We start from the raw sequence: 20,185 nt of genomic DNA, 5'->3' as shown, positions 1-20,185 counted from the left end.
AAATGTTTTTCCCCACTAGTTTAGTGTAGTTTGTATTTTACAGCGAGCATTTTTCTAAATATTTTGCACGCACCTTGTTAAATTATTTCAGGAAAATAATTCAGTAAAAAACAGGTGATATTTTTTTTCTAAATTTTCAATTATGACTGCAGTTCAGTGTAGATCAACTCAAACAGCTGACAGCTGTTACCACAATTACGTAACTTTTTGTATTCATCGTATTGGCTACGCAAAAGTAAAGTGACTAGACTTTGCAAGTTTGCATAATGAAGTTTTATAGCTTCATACATTAGTATTAAGTAACATGACTGAGCTCAGAATAGACTAACATGTCCAATTAAGAGGTTTTATTGTTATAGTGATTTATACACAGTTATCAAGCTCTGACTTTTTCTGTTGCTCAAACTATTTTTATTTTGTCGATAGGAAAAGAATATTTTTTGTTTATAAAAATGGCTGCTGAGGTTGCACAAGTTGCAAGAAGATGTATAGATGCCAAAGAAGGTGGTGCTCTTGATCTTTCAGACTGTTCCCTAACAGCTTTGCCGGATGCAATATTTTTTATGCTGTCTAGTGGCGAAAGCATATTGAAATGTGATTTATCTGGTAACTCCCTCAAGAACATTTCTTCAAAAGTCCCAAAACACTTTGATCAACTCCGGGAGTTCTCTTGTGCGTCAAACAAGGTTATATCAAAGCTGCCTGAAGAGTTTTCCCAGCTGCAACATTTGACTCATCTAGATATTTCCGGTAATAATTTTTCTTCCTGTCCTAAGCCTTGTGCTTCACTTAAAAAACTGAACTTGTCCAATAATGCAATTACACATCTAAGTAGCGATGATATTGAACTATTGCGTGCATTGAATGAGATTAATCTTCAAGGAAACGATTTGGATGATGAAACTAAAGAGCTAATAAAAAAGCACCATACAAACTTTATTGTTTAGCGTCTCTGGCAGAGCGAAGCAAATTAAAAGTATATGATTCTTTTTGGTGAATATTACATATATTGACCAATCAAAGTTTGCATGCTAGCTCTTTGTTTTTTTGAATAGTGTCCGCTTTGTCAAATTTTTATTACAGAAAGATTGTTTTTGTATTTTCTATGTACTTGCACTGTATGTGGATAAGCAGAACAATAAATGTATTACATATTAAATACAATTATGTAATAACCTACCATAAAAAACTGTTTTTTGTTCAGTGGGACAGAGGTAGTACAGAATGAGATTATGTGAGACAACCTAAGGCCAGAAAAAGATTAAAAGTTGGAGACCATGTAAGGTGGGCAAAGATATTTTTAGTTGTTGATCAATTTTGTTTTGAAACCTGTTACATAGTATTTTAGTCACCTGTGTATGAGTATTCAATTTAAGACAATCATTTGTGGTGCTGTAGGTGGAGCTATAACCTTTTTGTGTGTCAATGTGTTACACCATCAGTCATTAGTTGTTGTAATGCACTATCTTTTCAGCAGCAACAAGTTTAAATGAACTTAAAAACAGAAAACACTAGAACCGTTTTAGGTATAAATACATATCTCACCTACAGAATGGCATTTACCACATTGGCGAACTCCACATGTAAGGATGGAAAAATTTATTACAATATAATAGTATCTGCACGTCAATAAATATAGTGAAATAAAGACCTACGAAAATTGTCTAAAAAAGAAACACATTTTTGTTCTGCATTTAAGGCATCTTAGCTGGCATATTTTGTAGTCCAGTCTCTTGCCTTGGAATCAAATGCCCTTCTGTCTCTTTTGTATTGATTGGCGATGTCTGGCACCAATGGGTCGTCTGGGTTTGGATCTGATAAGAGAGAAGAGATTGACAATAACACTTTCATTGCTGTCAACGCCGGCGACCACATGCTTTTCAGTATGTCCAAGCAAATGTCTCCCTTGCTAGTGATGTTGGGATGATAGATCTTCGTTTTAAACCTAATCCGCGGAGGCTTAAATGGATAATCCGTCGGAAACTCAACGGATAAAACGAATATTCCGTTTTCGTATGGCGTATCTGGCGGCCCGATAATTGTTGCTTGCCACACGTACAAGTTGTTTTCTTCGGGGCTTGCCGATACATTGCTGGGAGGGTCGTTAACAAGGTCTCGCAGTTCTTTGTTGAGCCTTTTCGTTGCCATTCCTCCTCCTTTACCAGAATACATTCGTATTTTTATACCACTGGTTACAACTATCAACCCCTGTCAGTATTGCACCAATTCGTTTCACTGATAACAATATAGTACAGAGTATGAAACATACTCATAGCAAGAGATGACGAGGTGTGCAATTTTGACGTGCATCCGCCCAAATTACGTCATGTATATTGTTATGACGCTTAGGCGTATTGCGGTGACGCCGTGCATTTAACAACACGCTGTTGACGAAGCTACGTAACTAAATAACTGCAAATACAATATAACGAATGTTGTAGGCACCAACCTTTGCAAACGAAATCCCCCAAAATCGAATTAAAATGCTTCGGAAAAGAAGCCTATTTGCTCAGCCAGACTTGCAGCTGTGAATTTCACTTGTTCAAAACCGAAGAAGAATATCGCGTTATGAATCAAGTTTTGTGTCGTCATATTCGACCTTTACGCGACTGTGTGATGAATTGAGTGGAGTTGGGTTTCTCGGACTGTGAGATAAGACAAACACTTCATGATTCAACAATGGCTTGGTGTGGGTCAAACTTGCGACGGCAATATGTCAGTGTTACATGGCCCAGATGATAATCACTTTCATCGTTATCTTTTTCATTGATTTGCGCTCATTAGTGGGTGAAACACGGGATACCGCTCGAAAACTTTCTGACGCCAAACTTTAACTCCCAGCCGAACTTTTGCCTCAAATATCTGGGTTTGAGCACCAGTGGCTGATTTTTCTGGCTTAAAACCTTTTAAAACTAATGACAACAAAAAACTGCAAGGGTTAGAAGCGTTTATTTTACATGTTTTAAGAGCTTGCAGGTAACTTTTGTCGATACAAGAAAATCGATTCTAATCACATTCCGTTTTCAATTTTTTCTTGATTTTGTCCATGCTATCGCACGCAGCAACGAAACGCGAGTGTTTCGCGCATTTTTCCACGTTTGACGCCGCCGGGTTGTCGCAGTTGAACCTAATGTACTTGTCTCTGTTGGATTTGCACTTTTTGTCTGGTATGTAACGTTCCAGCATCGACTCTTCGGTCAGATGGTATTTCTCACTGCGTTACATGAACGTGTTTGTCAATTTGTGGTTTCGGGTAAGAGATTGTTGCCAAACCACTTACATCCACTGGTTTCCTCTTCTTGATCTTTCCTGGATGTTTCCGACAACGAAGAGGAAAGACCCCTCTTTAAAGTAGTTTGCAACCTGTGAAACATTTATGAAGGAGGACGTTTACAAAGTTTGGGTTATAGGCCAAATACTTTCCAGCCCAAGCATGCCTATAAAAGCCTGTAATTGTTACGTCCGTAAAAAAAACCTTAACTTTCAGAAAACACTAGTGTTAAAACCTTTTCGCCGAAATAATACTAGATTGCAAAAATAGCCACTGTTTCAGGCAACAATTTTAAACTTTGTTGAAACTAAATTTACATTTCCCGACTTCTGCGCAGCCGCTTCAAGCGCGGGGTCAATGCATTTCTTGCTGCAGTCGTTACGAGTCACGAACATTCGGTTGCTGCTCTTCGTTGCATTTATATCGGAACCTGAAAGTTGTAGTTTTTGATGCGTGAATTGGATGCGCTGTTATCTGAACATATAGGACGCAAGACGTACCTTTCTTGAGTGAATGAACGATCTCTCCCTCAAATTCAACAAAAATATTGTTGGAATCTCTTGGTATTGACGTAATGACTTTTATGACGAAAGCAAACTTCCTGCGAATAAAGAAATTGTTAAATGTGTTCACAAAAAAACAAAAGCTGGATGATTTTTGGCCGGGATTAGGCAACAGCAACAACGCACAATGCTCCCTCGTAAAACGTCTCAAATGAATTTCATCAGTAATCCTGTCCGGTTTTTGTCTATACAAACCTCGTGCATGCAGTGTTGTACATGTCCGGACAATTTCCATGCTCACAGTTGGCACAATACTGGTTTGGTTCCTGTCCGACGCAGGCACTGTCACTCATTTGCTCATCCCTTGTTCTGTGAGGTAAAATATTGCTTCAACATTTGACAAGGTGGTAAAAAGGATGGAATGACCTGTTAGAATATGCAGTTTTACAACAACATAGTAGTTCTTACTGCGACACCATACAACAACCCTTAAACTCCTGTTGTGTCTTATTGTGAGTTTCAGCCACTACTGATTCCAATATATCAGCGTAAACCAGACTCAATCAAATATGGTTTTAATATTATTGTTACCTGCACGTTGGACACCCGCCTTCGGCGCATCTGCACATTGAATCTCCCTGAGCACACGATGTTCTCACTTGATTCAAGTCGCCTGGGAGTGCGTAGAATTTTCCACAACGTATCTGAGACAAAGTGCAAGGTAGTTTTACACAAAGGTAATAGCCTACATTTACAGAAACAAATATTTTTACGTTACAGCCGCGCAGAGTTGTATTCGGATGGCGGTCAAATTTAAGATTGTTAAGTTTTAACAAAATTTTAGTTGCATGTGATTGCTTACAGATGGTTCGTAATAATCGTAAACGTTGACTTTGGCTGGGTTGGGTTCGGCCACTGGAATTGTTTGTTCCATGTTGAAAACCAGATTGTCGCCGATTGCGTCGATTTTGCTCAGGTAGAGAATTACCGACTGTTGGTTGACCTCGTATCTGTCGACTGAGAATCAAAACGTATAAACCTGACATCATTTAAAACTGAACTATTAATGTGGTTTTTAATTGAATAAACTTTAGTGTAGCCGCAATCTTATTGTCGTATCTTCGAGGGATAAAAGTGATTGCTCGCCAAATTAGCTAAGTGATAGGAAACTGAACATACGCCAAGTTCAATGGTTGAGCACCACATGATTATATACCAGAGAGGAAACTATAACGCCGAACTTTATAACAAACGCAAAGCTTTCCCGAGCAACATCACAGCCACCTACTCATTCCGTCCACGGCCAGTTCTTTTTGCAGCCTCGTGAGTGAGTCGGCGATTGGAACGAATCCTGACATCAGTCCCACCTCAACTATCGCCATTCCAGTCGGGTTTCCAACCGGTTTAGAAACTGAAATCTGTTAAAAGATTGTCTTTTACTCTGGACTGTTGCCGTGCGAGATGTGACAAAAACACAAAACACAGATATCTAAGCATGGAGCCACTAACATGAATTCTGTGAGCTGCATTGATGTGACCTTATAGGTCGAAACAGTAGCCATCTGTTTGCAAAAGTTTGAAACTGAACACAAAAAGTTGTGAAACAAGGTTTTCAGACGTGCTTTTCGTTACACGACGATAAAACTGGTCAAATATTGATGTTTTATATATTTATAAGATTTACCGATATCTTAATTCTGAGCAGTCCGTTTTCGGTTTTTTCAGGTAGCTCTGATACGTCAACATGCAAATCATAAGCACAAGTTTCCTCATCCACCTCAGTTCTATAGATACAGCGGTACGTCATCATTCCCTCTCCGATTCCTGCAAGAATTAAATATTAAATTTGCTGCATTTTCACTCAAATAGTCGAATACAGCTGGCTGGTATTTACGCCGCTGATTCACTGCTGTCGATATACTGATTGATTTAACCAAGCTCCCTCAGTCGGAATTTAGGGAAAATATTAATTTTGTAATGACGTCATGTTATAGGTTTTTTATGATTTCGTTTTTATGATTTCGTTGACCTAGGATCCTGATCACCATAATCTGACTTTTTTATGGTCGATCTCTCGCTAAATGCAACAAGCTTGCGACCAAGACAAGTTATTGTACAGCAGAATGAGGCAAAGATATTCTTTCGTCACGCACCCGTTGCTGTTACGCTGATTAGTTCAGATTGCATTACGTCATCGGGTACGTCGATCTGCATCTTAAGGTTTTGATATCGGTTGTCAAGTTGTCGAATCGCCTCAGTACCCGGCCCCCATTCCGTTCCAACCGCACCCCGAAGGCTCAGGGTTATGTCAGTGTTGATATTCGGGGGTTCCTGCAAAGCACGGAAACGTGTTTCTGTTGTTGAACTTATGTCTGTGACTAACCAAGCAATTGTGTTCTGGCATGCATTCAGTTCCACTAAAACCTTATCCCTAGATGTGTGATGCACAATAACGCTATTATCTTTCATAGTGTTGAAAATGATCCATAACGTCCACACGCTATTGTTGGCATTTTAGAACGTTTTTCTTGAGTGTAAAAGCTCGGTTTTGGCCTAATCAAAACTAATAATTCGACCGAAACCGAATCTTCGTCAAAATCGTTGATTTGGCTGAATAAATTCGGTACACCGAGGCTTCGGTACATCACTTTTAACGCCAAAAAGTCAAATGAGCTTTAACTGACCGAACATTATGCCTGGCAGCGTCAGCAACAAGTTGTCTTGACAAAACACTTAATACTTACAACGTTGTCAACCCAATCTTGATAGGTGGCGAGAGCTTGCAACCCGATCGTCGTGTCTTGCGTGGAGACAAAAGCACCTCCATCATTCCTCTGATTAATCAACCACTTGGTGATCTTTCTTGTCAGGTCAAGGTCAGCTTGATCAACTGGGCACAGTGTGTAATGTTGATGCTTGACTCATTATTTTTGCATAGTTACATAAAAAGCAAAACTAGCAATACTAAAACATAGCTTACTCAACCAGTAAGCAACGCATGTTCTTTTGGCTAGTGACAATTAACTTTCAGGATTATTTCCTTGGACCAAGAGTGTAAGAACAGTGCCTCAGGGTGAATAGAACACCATAAGTGTTATCTTGGAAATAATTCGATCAAATTCTCACTATTCTCTGATTAGGGAAAAATTGTGTTCGTCCATAACACAAAAAAAACACTGCCTAATAATAATATAAACATTAGCATGTTTTATACATTTAAGACGTTTTGATAAATAACTTGTCTTGTATCATAATCAGTTTATAAAACCAACTGGTAAACTGAGCTTATCATGGCACAACTTTCTGCATCATGGGCCAGCTTTGTTATTTTGTTATATTCGCGTCTATAGTTCGACACATGGTCCAAAATACGTACGTAAGTATTCGGTACGAACCCTTACCAGGATGTTTGAATCTGGCCAATTGCACTTGAGCTAACAGCGCGTATGCCGTGGCTTCCACTGTGACTGCTGTATGTTGTCGTCTGTACCAGTAGTTATGAATTCCGGTTCCTGCGATCTCTGATGCTGTTCGCGCTTGCCAGTAGACAAGCTTGTTGTCGTCTGTCGTCGATTTTAGGCTCAACAACCTGCGGTGGTCGACTTATGGTTAGTTGATGCTGCTGAACAACCGTATTCTGTATGCCGTATGGGTCCAAAAAGTCAAATTTCGCTTTTTACTGGCACAAAATATGGTAGCTGATTGCATTGCGAAACAAAAGTATTTTTTGTAGTCAACACAAGACTCGTTAAAATCTCGGCCAGACATATTTAAACACTAATGGACCATGGCCCAAACTTCTACATGTGAAAAATTCGTGCTTTCGTAAATACGGACCAAGAGAAAAATGTCATGTAGACAACATGAATCAGTCTGTTTTTGCTAGGGTGGTTGCCGACAGATCTGTTTTATCTTTTCAGGTATCAAAGTCACTCACAAAGAGCGATTTGGGATTCGTAAATTTTCTTACCTCCAGTTGTTTTTTTGCATCTCATGACAAAGTTACCATTTACAAAGTGTTTACCTTGCATTCATTTCCGTTGTGAAGGCAGAGTTGGGATTGTGAAGGGCGATAGCGTACGTGAGCAGAGCGATTCCGTACGGTCTGTGGAAAGCAGGCTGGTCTTTGTTGGCTTGCAGATAAGCTGCTACCCTCACTGCAGAAGCCTGGACCTGCTGGTTGACCTCTGGCAAGCAAAGACTTTGCGATTCTTCCAATGAGATTAACACGTACGCCGCCAGAGTAAGATCTCCTCCAACTGCACCCTGGAACATAATATTTCGTAAATCTTTAAATGTAAACTCGTCGAGTTTTGGGGAGATTTCTTCGTAGTAAGAAGGCCTCAGTTCTCTATAAAGTAGAGGTTCCAACTATATTTGCACTACGGACCGATTTAATTTTGGTAGTATTTCCACGGTCTTTATGAAGCAGCAATATCAAATAACGAACTGGATGGATATGTGCGCAACTGGTATTCGTAGCTGCTTGTAGTGTATGTACAACATATGGCACCCAAAAGTATAGTTTTCTTTCTCTATGGACCGGTTACAAACGGCTCACAGATTGTAGCTCTAAAATGGCCATCCGCCTGTTGTTAGTGGCGACCACGATTTTCGTCACAATAGCAACTATTATTTTGTGCCTTATTTTCCACCTACGTGCATTTCTTTATGTATAGGGGGCCTCAACTCTCTGAAATGACCATCCGCCTGTTGTTCGGTCAGGAGCCAGCGAAGTGAATTGCAGATCGGGGTGACGTCCATGGCTTTGTAATACAGCTTGGCTTTGGCGAAAACTTTGTTAATGTATGCGTTCAACCTGCCAAGAGAAAAATTTGTAACAGTAGAAACCAGGTATAAATGAGATTGAAATTGTTCGTTGTTTTGAAGGTCTAGCTCGTATGTGTCAATACATAGTTCTCAACCTTGAACTGGAGAACAGAAGCAAGGTACACTTACCAAGTGCTTGGTGGGTAGCTTGGATGGACTGCCCAAGGTCTCAATACATGGCGGTTAGTTCTGTATGCCACTTCACCGTTATAACCTGTCAAGCCAAAATAACGCTATTCGAATAAAGTGTTGCAAGTTTACTGCGACAAGGTTTCTATATAGGAATGATATTTTGTTAAAAAAGTGTTTGGGCGGAGTGACAAGGTTTCAAAAAACATGCGAAGTTTTTTAAAGATTTTTTATATTACCCACGTGCTATATGACTGCCATTATTTATGATATAGCTTAACTCAATAATACCCAATATTCAGTGTAATACCCACCCGCTTGAATTCGTGTGACCTGCGTGTTAAACGCTGGTGTTCCTTCTAATATTTTCTTGGTGTTAACAAGATACATGAGTGCGTATGTGTTTGGTCCAGTGGTTAACATAAGTTGCTCCCCGCATCCGTAAGGCTGTCTGCATGTGCGGCAACAGTTGTCCAACGAAGTACAACAGTAACTCAAGTTTAGAATAGTTAAATTTAAGTGAACACAATGGGTAACGTTGCTTTGCTCTAACTTGCCTGAAAATGCTTGCAATGCCTCTGGGCTCTTGGGTGATCGGGTCGACTTCAATGGCTGGTCCAAGAAAGTTACCTACAAGGTTGATAAAAACTTTAAAAACAAGTACACGCTAAAATACCCTGATATATTGAAATAACCTGTAGCTAGTAATATCTTTGATACTTGTACCGGTTAACACTGCACTTACTGTAGGCATAAATCCAACACTTTCGCGTTCCTATGACGTAGCGTTCTTGGAACGAAAATTCCATTACGAACTGGGTTCGTCTATCGTATTTCAGATCGATAGCGTAACTCTGCGATATGTCCTTGGTCTCACCAGCTTCCTGCAAAGCGAACATATAGGTGCTTTACTTTCATGTCATTGTTTTATTAAAAATGCTCTCTGCTTGCGATATAGAATGCTGAGAATTGGCGAATATTTTAACTTGAATTTTTAATTTAATAGTCTGTTCTTCTGGCACAATAAAAACGTAACTAGTTACGTTTTGCCTGGCAGCAACAGAAACATTATATTTGTTAAATTTTTAAGTTTTCAACACAAATCATAATGCAGTTTTCCGCTTAATATAAGGCGGCTCCAGACAGACGTTACCTCGATGAGAATTTTTCGCTCCACGGAGTCAAGAACAACTCCACCCGGTCCCTTCACGAGAACTTTCATAACTCCTTGTCCGTTTTGTGGAATTTTTAACGGCAAAACCGTGAGTGAAGCGGAAGTCGATTTTTGTGCTCTCACATTTAAAACAGCCACCTCGCTCCATTGCCCTGTGTATTTTAATGGTTGTTATCAGACGTACGTATTTATCCGTATCAAATGTGTGTTAAGGAACATTTATCTAACAAATGATTTTTCAAAAGGTTTTTTTTTTCAGCAGCTTCAGTCATGAGGTAGGTTTTGTTTTCCACAAAAATTCACGCGAAAATTAATAACAAAACAATAATAAAATAATGTATGTTCGAATTTCAAACGTTTAAACCAACTTCGATTTAATAAATATAAAATGTACGTTAAGGAAGGAAAGATGATAAACTCGAGTTATTTGAAGCCTTCACACCAAGTTATGAAACATCAACTTAAATAAAATAAAAAACGATGCAACTTTGTGATGCATACGTGTATGCTTACCTGATTTATAATAAGTACAGAACTCACTTCCGGGATTAACTTCCAAGGTTACCTGTTATGTAAAGTGCTTGGGGTTAAAGCTTATACAGCACTACTTGTGTTATTAATTCAAGTTGTAAATAGAACGGCCTTCTCTGGTTTAAGTATAAAGAACGATATTTGGACCAAATCTCCAAATCTTATCACTGCATTGTACCTCGATATCGTTATCTTTGTCATAATTGAACACAGAGAGCCGCAAATTTGCCTGTTCCATTTTCTTGAGGGAGTAGGGAACGTAAAGTTGGACGAAAACGGTTTTGAAACTGCGGACGGAGGTGGGTTTTGCAACACAAAATCCATCTATGAGTGAAAAAACGATTAGATAATAATAAGACCCGCATATTAATAGACGTAAAAATGTCACATTTTTAGTTAAAAATTGGGCAATCGCAAAAAATCTTTTCCGCTTCCACGGGTTTCTGTAGCGCGGTCATCACGCAATTGTATAAGGTCATATAATACAGGGGTGTAAAATTCAAAATGTTTAAATATTGTTTTGTACCTGCTTCATCTTTCATGCTGGCCGAATCGATGTCAAAAGTTGTAATGCTGTCTCGAGCTTTGGTGTTTAACACCCCATCACCCTCTTGGTTTCTGAAGTTTAGTGATTTCAGACAGATTGTTAATTATAAGTTATTAATTTTCCATTAACGTACAACAAATAGTTTCTGCTAGTGTTACTTCTCAGTTTGACCTACGCTTTACACTATCTTCGTGAAAGTTTCAAGTCTCCAATAAAAAGGTTAAGTATATGGTTACAAAAAGAGACATATAAAAACTGCACTCACAGAGTTACAGAGGAAAAAACCAAGCTCTCCTTGAAATCTGATCGAATCGAACTTTCTGCAATTCCCTGCTCTGCGTCTCTTTCGCTTCCTGATTTTCCCGAAATTGCACGAAGTTTGCGAATAAGTCTACGGAAAAACAGATTGCATTTACAAAAATATAACTTACAGCTTTCGACAGCAACGCTGACACATAATGGTTAATAGTAAGCAACAGTTACGCATATTACTAAATGCTGGCAAACAAAACCTTAAAAACCAAACGCACCAAGCGTTATTTTTGAAGCAAAAAAACTTTGACGCCTGTCGGACGAAGGTCATTCTTATGTAATTTTAACCTCGAAAAAGGAAAAAAAAACTTTTATTTTTTAAGTTGCACACCTTCTGATAAACGTACCTCGCTCGGGATTCTTTCACGCATTTCTCGTAAAAGATTGTCGAGCAATTTGGGTAAGTGTCATCATACTGATCCTTGACACGGTTCCTTCTAACCTCGCAATTGTCATTGTTGGGAATGGGGAGGGCACCTTGCAACTTGCACTTCTCCAGCTGTGTCTCTGTGCGTAAAACCAAGGCCCTTTTCATGTGTCACTTATGCAGGATCGTTAATCAGCCACTTTTCTGTGATTAGTGCCTTTCAAAATGAAGCTGTGTTTAAAGAAAAGCAATGTGCCACAGTCAACAGCAGCACTGATGAGACCTTAGAGGTCGAAACAGTGTGTAAACCTGTCTACAGCCCTCAATGAATATTATGGCTTTCTTGCACATATAAGGAAAAGGGTTATTTCCCAATCTTCACCTGGGGACTTACCCATGTCTATTATAACCACATCGTCGACGTCTCTCTTTTTTCTGTTTGCCGACTTCGGGCATTCAAGATTGTTAACCTCCTTCGGTTCGATTGCGTTTGTTGCCAAGTTGAGACCGGCTTCCTTTATTGCATAAAAGGAAACTTTTCCATTAGTGTTCAAAAACGTACAACTGTAATTTACGAAAAACGGTGTTTTTTGAGAGCGCAAAGTCCCAAAGGAAATATACTAACTTTTCATACTGAGTGTCAAGACAGACCACTTATAACCTATTTATCACAAAAAATGCCTCCAAATATTGTTACTAACGAGGAAAACGTCTTGTCCGTCCTTTCCTCCTTGTTGGCTGCAGCCTTGATCAAATGAACCCATCCTGTCGAACATAGTTGCTCGGGTCAATCTGCTTTTATCGTACAGAAAGTAGGCTGCTCTGTCCACACCCACCAAGCTTACAATACTGTTTGGTGAACCTGCATTAAATAAGATAGCTTGAAATTTTTATAATATGTTATTTGATAAGCATCAGTTATTTGATAAGCATCAGTTATTATAAAAACAACTATTATTCCAATTTTATGCATGTTTTTCTACTAAATATCCAAAGTCACGTATTAGGTAGTTTGCAGAATTTACAAAACAATTATGTGAACAACTAATTTTTATTTAGTTATCGCTTGTCCATCACTTTTAACAGTTACCTTTGATGGCAAATGTAAGTCGGGCACCCGGAAGCACTTCGTTTGGAACGCTCACGTTTAGCTCCTGAACAAGAACACATTTTGACGATTACAGGGGGGGAAACTAAGCATGAAATTTACTGAAACCACGTTGACAAAAAGGAGACTTGCAACACGTCCATTTTTTATCATTGTGCCAAAGCGTTTGACTGGATGACACTTCTCCTCAAACCCAAAATTTTCATCAAGTTTTTACTGCAGTATATGCAGGCTATTTGGAAAAGGCTAATACCAGTATCGCCTAAAACTTCCATACCTTTTTGCATTCGTTGACCACTTCGAAATAGGACGAAACTGACACAACCTCGTTGTCCTTGAGGTAGTAAGCCACCAACCTTGCCGATGGAATCATTGCTTGTGTAGCGGTGATGTGCTTTGTCAGTTGGTTGTTGTGGGCAGTCGGTTTGATGACGTCAGAATGGACAATTGATCCTCGGGCCAGAATCTGTGCGCAAAACATGGGTTCGTGGGAGTTTAAGAAGCTGCATTCAAGTGTGCATATGTGTCGATACGTAACTTACACTGAACAGAAAATCCCAGATGAACGCCAATCACATGATCGAAATATCAACAAACTTATCGAGGTATAACTCAGCATGGATTTCACTTTAAACTAAGTTATATATTAGTTCTAATGTCATTTTTTCAAAGCAGTTTGACACGAAACCGCGAAACGTTGTTTTCGTGGGTCGGTGGAAATTAACAATCTTGATAATTCCTGAACTACAATCTTGAAATAATCTTCACAAAAGATTTCATAACCTAAATTCTCTGTGTTGTTTTAACAAGCCAATATAAAGCAAACAACATAATTAAACACAGAAGCCACAAGATTGCACTTACCAGCACGCGTATTTCGGCGGGTGGCGGCAGAGGATGGTAGCTGAATGTAAATGCCATTTGTCTTCCTTTCTTAACGACTGGTTTTGTGTTACGCACCTGGTAGGAGAAAATACTTAATTTCGCATTGGTGTCCTTTTTTCAAAAAAAAAAACACTTCTTTTTCGAATTTCCACCTTTTATTGCAACCGAATGTTAACAAAGCCATAGAGTGAACTTAAATTAAACAGTAATGTGAATAATGATTTCGCATAGTACATTTCATCCAACTTGTTTTTACTGGTTTCCAACGCTACACACCTGCAAGTAGCTTTTGCTGGTTGATGAATATGGTTCTATAACGAAAACTTTGTTTGCCTGGTCAGCATTCTGCAACTCAGCCGCAGCTGTGGTAATCTCAATTCGCTGAAAAATAGTTGGATTCTTAGTAACGAACACCAATAGTTTCTGTAGCAGAAGCCTGTCCACTACAGTATATATTGTCTGTAAATCATCAATTTAACAAAAACAAAACAACAGCGGGAGAGGAATACCACAGCAAACAAGTTCTACAAAACAGAAAAAATTAGCAACCTGATTCCCAGTCTGGGTGAAGTCAATTAGGAAGTTGATTTGCCCATTGGGATCTGTGCTGGTCGGGTAAATTGCACTGTCATCTCCTTCTCCCACTAAAAAAGAGAACGCGAAACGTAGGTTTCATTGGGTTTGCCTTTACTGTTTTTCAAAGCTTTCCCAGGTTTCAACAATTCAATTGATTTTATTGTGAGTAAACACAAACACAACCGACAGGCAATATGTTTAAATATAGCAAAGGAATCCAGCTCCAAAAATGTGTTCCAAAGTGTCTTTGAATATTTATAATTTTATTGCATCTGAGCACATAAACTGATAGAGATCAAATAGTTATGGCGCGACATTGTTACATGATATTACCTTGAATAACGACCGGAACATTGTTAATGGTTCTTCCTCTGATGGCATCCCTGATGTCAACCTACAAACAAACAGCACACGGTTTGAGAAACGTTTGTGATTAACAAAGTTCATGTGTATTGGGACTTGAATGTAGAGTTTTGTGGAGCAGGTCAACAATGACAAAACCGAAAAAGTATTGTTAGAAGTAAAAATCCCATTAAGTCACAAAAAATGTTGAAAAATGTTGAGAATTTAATGATATTTTTACCTGGACACTGTAGCTAAGCGACGGAGTGTAATACTTAGAGAGTCTCGTAGCGTCGATCAAATAGGGGGATTTTACAAGCGGAATTTCTGGAGTTAGAGCAGTTTCCAGGACACCGTCGGCCGAACCTGGGACAGACCAATGCCAATGGTATAGGAAATTTTGTGTAATACCTCTGAGCGATTTACGCGGTTTCAAATGTAATTGCTAAGGTTTTATGTGCGTTTGGATAAAGCACAACTTACCAGTGACTGTAGCGAATATAATGAGAGAAGCGCCGGCATCAAACAAACTGTTTCTTGGAAGGTTTCCCAAGTTAACATCAATGAAATTGGCTGAGACGTTGAAGTTTCTACGTCCGTTTGTGATAAAAGCCTGGACAAACCAAAAACATACTTGAAAACCACCCATATGATTTAAAACATGAGAAGCATCCCATTAAAGTTATTGGGAGGCCAGATCTTTTATTCACCTGATATTCATTATTTCCCGGTTTTCTATAGATCTCTGATGGGTGACTGCTCGGTGTTTTCTTCAACTTAACCGACAAAAAGTAATTTCCAGTTACCTTCTCTCCGTAGCTGCAAAAAGACGATACTGTAGATACTGCATTAATTGTTTAACGAGTTGAATGCTTGTGCTGCCAAACGTCGACATTTTTTTCTAATTTGGTTATTGGCAATACTTCATGGTTGCAACGTTCAAATTAAAGTTTATCTTGGTAAGCAATACAAGGCATATTTTAAGGATAACATAAAATACGATGTCCACGTACTTTACAAGTTAACGCGTCTCAATTTTTCAGTGTGGTTTGTGAGATAAATAGTGGCCTTACTAGCTTTGACTTTTTTTCAGATTAATTAATAAGTATTTTGCACCCAAATGGTGGCCTCGATTTTGCATTTACGCGCAAAATTCTTGCAAAAAGTCATTGCCAATAATATAATGTACATAGCCCCGAGCGGAATGGGAAAAAGTTATACCTGTATTCCGCCTTAATTGCTCCTGTGATGTGTTTGTCAGACAAGAGCAAGTAGGGCTTGGTTTCAATCTCGACATTGAATGTTGGCAGCACTATACAGGGAAAAAGAAATGTTTTTCGTTTGTAATCAATTAACGTCCAACTTACCATATCTTTGCACTCGAAATGTGATGCTGTTGCTCGTTTCATAACCCTAAAATAGCAATTACATATAGTTAGTGTCAACGGCGTAATTAGTTTCCGTTAGATTTTGTAGTTCTAACGGGACTATCTGGCAATAAACCTTCCGATTTTACAAAGCTTTTTCGCGCGACACAGAACTGGCAAATATGTCAGGAAATGTAAACCAAAAGGTTTCTTGCCAGTTACAATAAAATAGTCTTGTTTGACGAGAAAATATGTAAACAAACAAAACAACCTCGCAATTCCACAGCTCCAGGCAACAAGTTTTTCATTGCCTGTGAGTCATTTTGCAACAATCGCTTAATCCTACAAGTGCAATTAAATAAGACAACACCCACTTCTTCGGAGTAAGATGCTTCAATCGACCAAACACCAAAAACCGGATTTTCCGGGACGTCAAACACAACGTAGATGAAGTCGTCAATCGGGCGATTCCTCGACACTTGTTCCACTCCGATTTTATCGGGCGTCTGCTCAAGCGCAAACCACATCACGTGAGGAGAAAAAATGAATTAACTTATGTCAACCAAGTTATTATTGCGTTGAATACTTAAGCCATTGTGTAGCGTATATGAGTTGTATATGGTTTACCGATTGTAAACTAATGTTTTTCTTTTAATAACCACTAGAGGGGGTTATTACGTGATATTGTAATTTTGCACTAAAGGGGGTGCAACATTTGGGTCAACAAAACAATTAATGTGATCACAATTAGTTGTTATGAAATAAAGAAATTTCCACAATTAGGATATCTAAAACACAATACTATGATTTGTTCTAGTGTTACAACTCGGTCCATTGCCTCATTCAAAACTTTTACCTTTATGGTAAGTGTGACTTGCTGTGTGGATGGCGCCATGGATTGCTTCAGTGGAAAAGCTCTGATCTTCACCTGGTCGTTTGGCCTGTAAGCGAATATCAGTGGGATAGGTAAGAACAGAGTTTCGGCTTACAGCAATGCTTTACTTAAGATATTTGCAAAATATCTGCAACAATTATCTTATCTGAGACCCAAAGGCCAGTAATTGTACAAGTTTAAAAACATGCATTTTGGTAAAGTTCCGGTTTTACTGTTACAAGTCGAAATTCATCAGGACCAGATATTAAGCAAAGTTTAAAAAAATACGTTTTCTGGCCTTTCCCCCCTTTTTATCACTATAGATGGACGTTAAGATGAGGAATCGATTTTCTGATAAAACAAAGCTGCCCATGTGTTTCCATATAGTTCGTGTCGAATTAATCTTACTTGTAAATAGGACGATCAGTTACAAGAAATATGTAGCCGCTGTCTTTGCTCACATAGAGTTCAACCGTATCGGTGAAATCGGAGCCACTGTTGGTAACTTCTACATTTAGCACCACCTTCTGTCTGTTGCGGAAAACCCCAATGTCACCACTCCGAACCTTAATAAGAATATATAGTGTTGGTTGTTGGTTGTTTGCAATTGCTCATAACACGGAGAAGAAAATGGAGCAATGTACAAGTTCTACTGTTTGAACGGAATAATTTTATCCAACCATGCAACTTAACCAAATGTTGCGTACGACACAAATTACAAACATTTAAATATGACGTTTTCAGAACTTGTCATGTCAGCAGAAATCACAAATTATCTTAAAACCTATAGAAGATTTTTGATAATTCAATGAGGGTTTGTGCACATCGGTCATACAAATAACTTACTTCAATTCATAACTACAACAGATGGTCGTCCCGAACTTTATTACTACAAACATACCATAAGACTGAGTTTTATTGGATTTTCGCATCCTGCTTGATCTAGAACCTGTTGCCCCTGACTGAAAATGGCTCGCTTCAAGGGCAGATCCTACAAGAATAAAGGAAAAATTAGTAGGCAAACAGGTTGTAAACTTGTTTTTTTTCAAAGTTGAGCTAGTTAGAAAAAAGAGTATTTTCAATTTTGGAAGATTATCATTTTTTAAACCAAATAATAACAACTGTGGTCATACTTTCCTTCCAACAAATGCCGCAGTTGTAACAGATTAAGTTTTTTAAACTGATACGTAATTTATACAAAACGTAGTTTTTTGCATGGTATTTAGGCTATAACATTTAACTGGAGTACTTAAAACACCTTCCAGACTATAAATAGAATTTCTGTGAGCTCCAATAGACTGTAAATAGAATATTTAAAATTTGTTGTGGATAAATTCCAAACTTGGAGCAAGTGAACGGTTCAACCACTACATATATCACATATGACACATATTGTTCTATGGGTAGTGTTAGTTGCAAGTACAATTGAGGTGTGTTACCTGGAGATCGTAAGACACAGTAGCTGCCGGATATCCATGCAGATTCAGAATGGCTGTTTCTTGTGCTCCAACCCGAAGAGCTTTTGGAGTGACGAGAGTGTGTTTGAAGCTGCAAAGTTTGACACAACATATACGCTATGCAACAACTATAATAGCGTTTCCTATTAATCATATTATATCTTGACCAGTTACTCACCAGAACGCAGTTTCTACCAGAATCAGCAGCACCAGAGTTCCAACCGCGAACTTCATCTTGCTTTTCCGCAAATAATCCTCGCAGTTTAAAACAATCCAAGGCAATGCAGCGCATTAAATACTGTTTGCTGCATTTCAGCGGTTTGCAATGAGAAAAACGTCAAGCATAAATGCCCGAGGAAAAATATTTCCCAATAATCCACGTTCTCCGCTGCACGTTTCTTGGACACCTTGTTTGTCTGAAACCAGTAAAGTGGCTGGTGATTCATGGTCGGGAATACACGCGCCTAATTACATTTCTGATTGTGTTGTTTTGTTAATAAAAACATTTTTATTTCAGCATGCAATTTATGGATAAACAATTAACGTATTCTTCTAGTTATGCTTTTTTGGAAACGTCTGTTTCCAATCTATTTGCAACTTTAAGCTTTGGGGGCATTATTGCACTTTTTTTACATTATTATGTTATTTTCATAAATCCGTGGTGTTTGAGCGGGGTCGTGCAGTATTCGGAACATAATTTTAGTCACTGCAAAAAATCATCCCCAATTGATTGCAGCAGGTCTAAATGTAATGCAGATTGCAACAAAAGTTGCTTAGAGGATGGCTAGTTTCGAAATCATTTTCACAACTTGCTTTTTTGAAAAACAAACGGCTCTTTCGAAAAGCCTGTTTGCGGCTCTCCTGCGCGCAGCAAAGCTTGATGAATCATTTTGCCCCGGGACAAATTTAAGTGCGAATAGCGAAAACACTGAAACATTTGGAAAGAAAAGTTTTGAATTAGAAAAAACTGCTTGCTCGGTTAAAGGGGAATGTTCTTGGTGATATGTTGTACGGTTGTTTGCTTTTGGATTATTTGGACACTTGACCGAAATTACACTAAAACTAATCATTAGCCCCGTATAGGTTTTACGAAAACATGTTGTTGAAAAAATACCACTTGATACTGAACTTTGCACTAAACTTTCAGCAACTTAAATTAGGCCTACATAGCCTCCGGCCCGGCTGGTGATGGAAAAATTTAAGTTGAGTGCATTGCATTTGATGCCAATTTTACTTTGTTTCAAATAGGGCAAATGGTTTATACGTCGTAAACCCACTTAAATTTAGTTGCCTTGTAACACAAGTGCCTTTTATGCTGCTGTTTTGCAGTAAAGGATTCAAACTGGTATAAATGTACTTAAATATAAATGGCGTGGCATCAAGCACATGATCAGTACAGTCCACTTTTCACGTTTCGGTACCACTCACCATTTCTGCTTGGCAGTGGCACCAGCTTCGTCTTCGAGTGTTTTTCCATGTATGTCCTGATGTTCCAAAAATGTGCTTTAAAACCACTTTACGTGCTGCAAAAAGTGAAATGCCAGAAGCGTTTTCGCAGCAAGAAAATGTAGGAATGTAGTTTAGAATGCTCGAAACTTGCTTGCGGTGGAAACTGCTGGAAGCGCTCTAGCTGCAGGAGACTGACTTGCATGCCACAAGTTGCTGCACGGCATTCGACTTTAACCGTAAATCGTGTACCTGGCTGATTAAAACAGCTGATCTTTGGCAGTGTTTTGGGCACGTGCAGATTGTCTGTGCGTGGCCAAACAACAATGTTAAATTAAGACAACATAACACCTACGACAAAACCCGGTGGAAAACAGTGCCTGTATTGCGTCACAAAGTGCGTTTTTGTCTATATTTTAATAAATAGTCTTGTTTTTTAAAACGGTAAGGAGCTCAAAAACCTTCG

General features: G+C 38.7%; 3 protein-coding genes across 3 annotated transcripts; 1 reads left to right on the top strand and 2 right to left on the bottom strand.

Moving 5' to 3' along the window:
* Positions 1-430: 430 nt before the first annotated feature.
* On the top strand, positions 431-10,001 carry LOC145903627 (uncharacterized). The gene is made up of 3 exons (XM_082991732.1): positions 431-750; positions 1,205-1,284; positions 9,866-10,001. The coding sequence occupies exons 1-2, from the start codon at positions 453-455 to the stop codon at positions 1,216-1,218; spliced, it is 312 nt and encodes a 103-aa protein (XP_082847858.1). The 5' UTR covers positions 431-452; the 3' UTR covers positions 1,219-1,284; positions 9,866-10,001.
* LOC145903625 (uncharacterized) lies at positions 1,244-2,331 on the bottom strand. Its single transcript, XM_082991731.1, has one exon. The coding sequence runs from the start codon at positions 2,170-2,172 to the stop codon at positions 1,705-1,707; it is 468 nt and encodes a 155-aa protein (XP_082847857.1). The 5' UTR covers positions 2,173-2,331; the 3' UTR covers positions 1,244-1,704.
* Positions 2,931-18,537, bottom strand: LOC145903624 (A.superbus venom factor 1-like). The gene is made up of 43 exons (XM_082991730.1): positions 18,452-18,537; positions 18,256-18,364; positions 17,718-17,807; positions 17,225-17,382; positions 16,799-16,883; positions 16,317-16,448; positions 15,943-15,988; positions 15,797-15,887; positions 15,286-15,394; positions 15,059-15,188; positions 14,817-14,941; positions 14,567-14,627; positions 14,207-14,301; positions 13,934-14,038; positions 13,637-13,732; positions 13,050-13,238; positions 12,755-12,818; positions 12,366-12,526; positions 12,059-12,179; positions 11,645-11,804; positions 11,251-11,376; positions 10,965-11,056; positions 10,617-10,762; positions 10,421-10,472; positions 9,887-10,059; positions 9,479-9,617; positions 9,287-9,363; positions 9,048-9,180; positions 8,734-8,818; positions 8,434-8,593; positions 7,799-8,040; positions 7,176-7,363; positions 6,519-6,664; positions 5,928-6,105; positions 5,459-5,598; positions 5,063-5,192; positions 4,637-4,791; positions 4,366-4,478; positions 4,030-4,143; positions 3,772-3,872; positions 3,589-3,701; positions 3,281-3,363; positions 2,931-3,214 (listed from the first exon to the last, which is right to left on the bottom strand). The coding sequence occupies exons 1-43, from the start codon at positions 18,505-18,507 to the stop codon at positions 3,007-3,009; spliced, it is 5,277 nt and encodes a 1,758-aa protein (XP_082847856.1). The 5' UTR covers positions 18,508-18,537; the 3' UTR covers positions 2,931-3,006.
* Positions 18,538-20,185: the final 1,648 nt, after the last annotated feature.

Source organism: Ascidia mentula, chromosome 5, assembly GCF_947561715.1.
Source record: "Ascidia mentula chromosome 5, kaAscMent1.1, whole genome shotgun sequence".
NCBI lineage: Eukaryota > Metazoa > Chordata > Ascidiacea > Phlebobranchia > Ascidiidae > Ascidia > Ascidia mentula.
The sequence above is the reverse complement of the archived record's forward strand: the minus strand, read 5'-3'. Positions and strand labels throughout refer to the sequence as shown.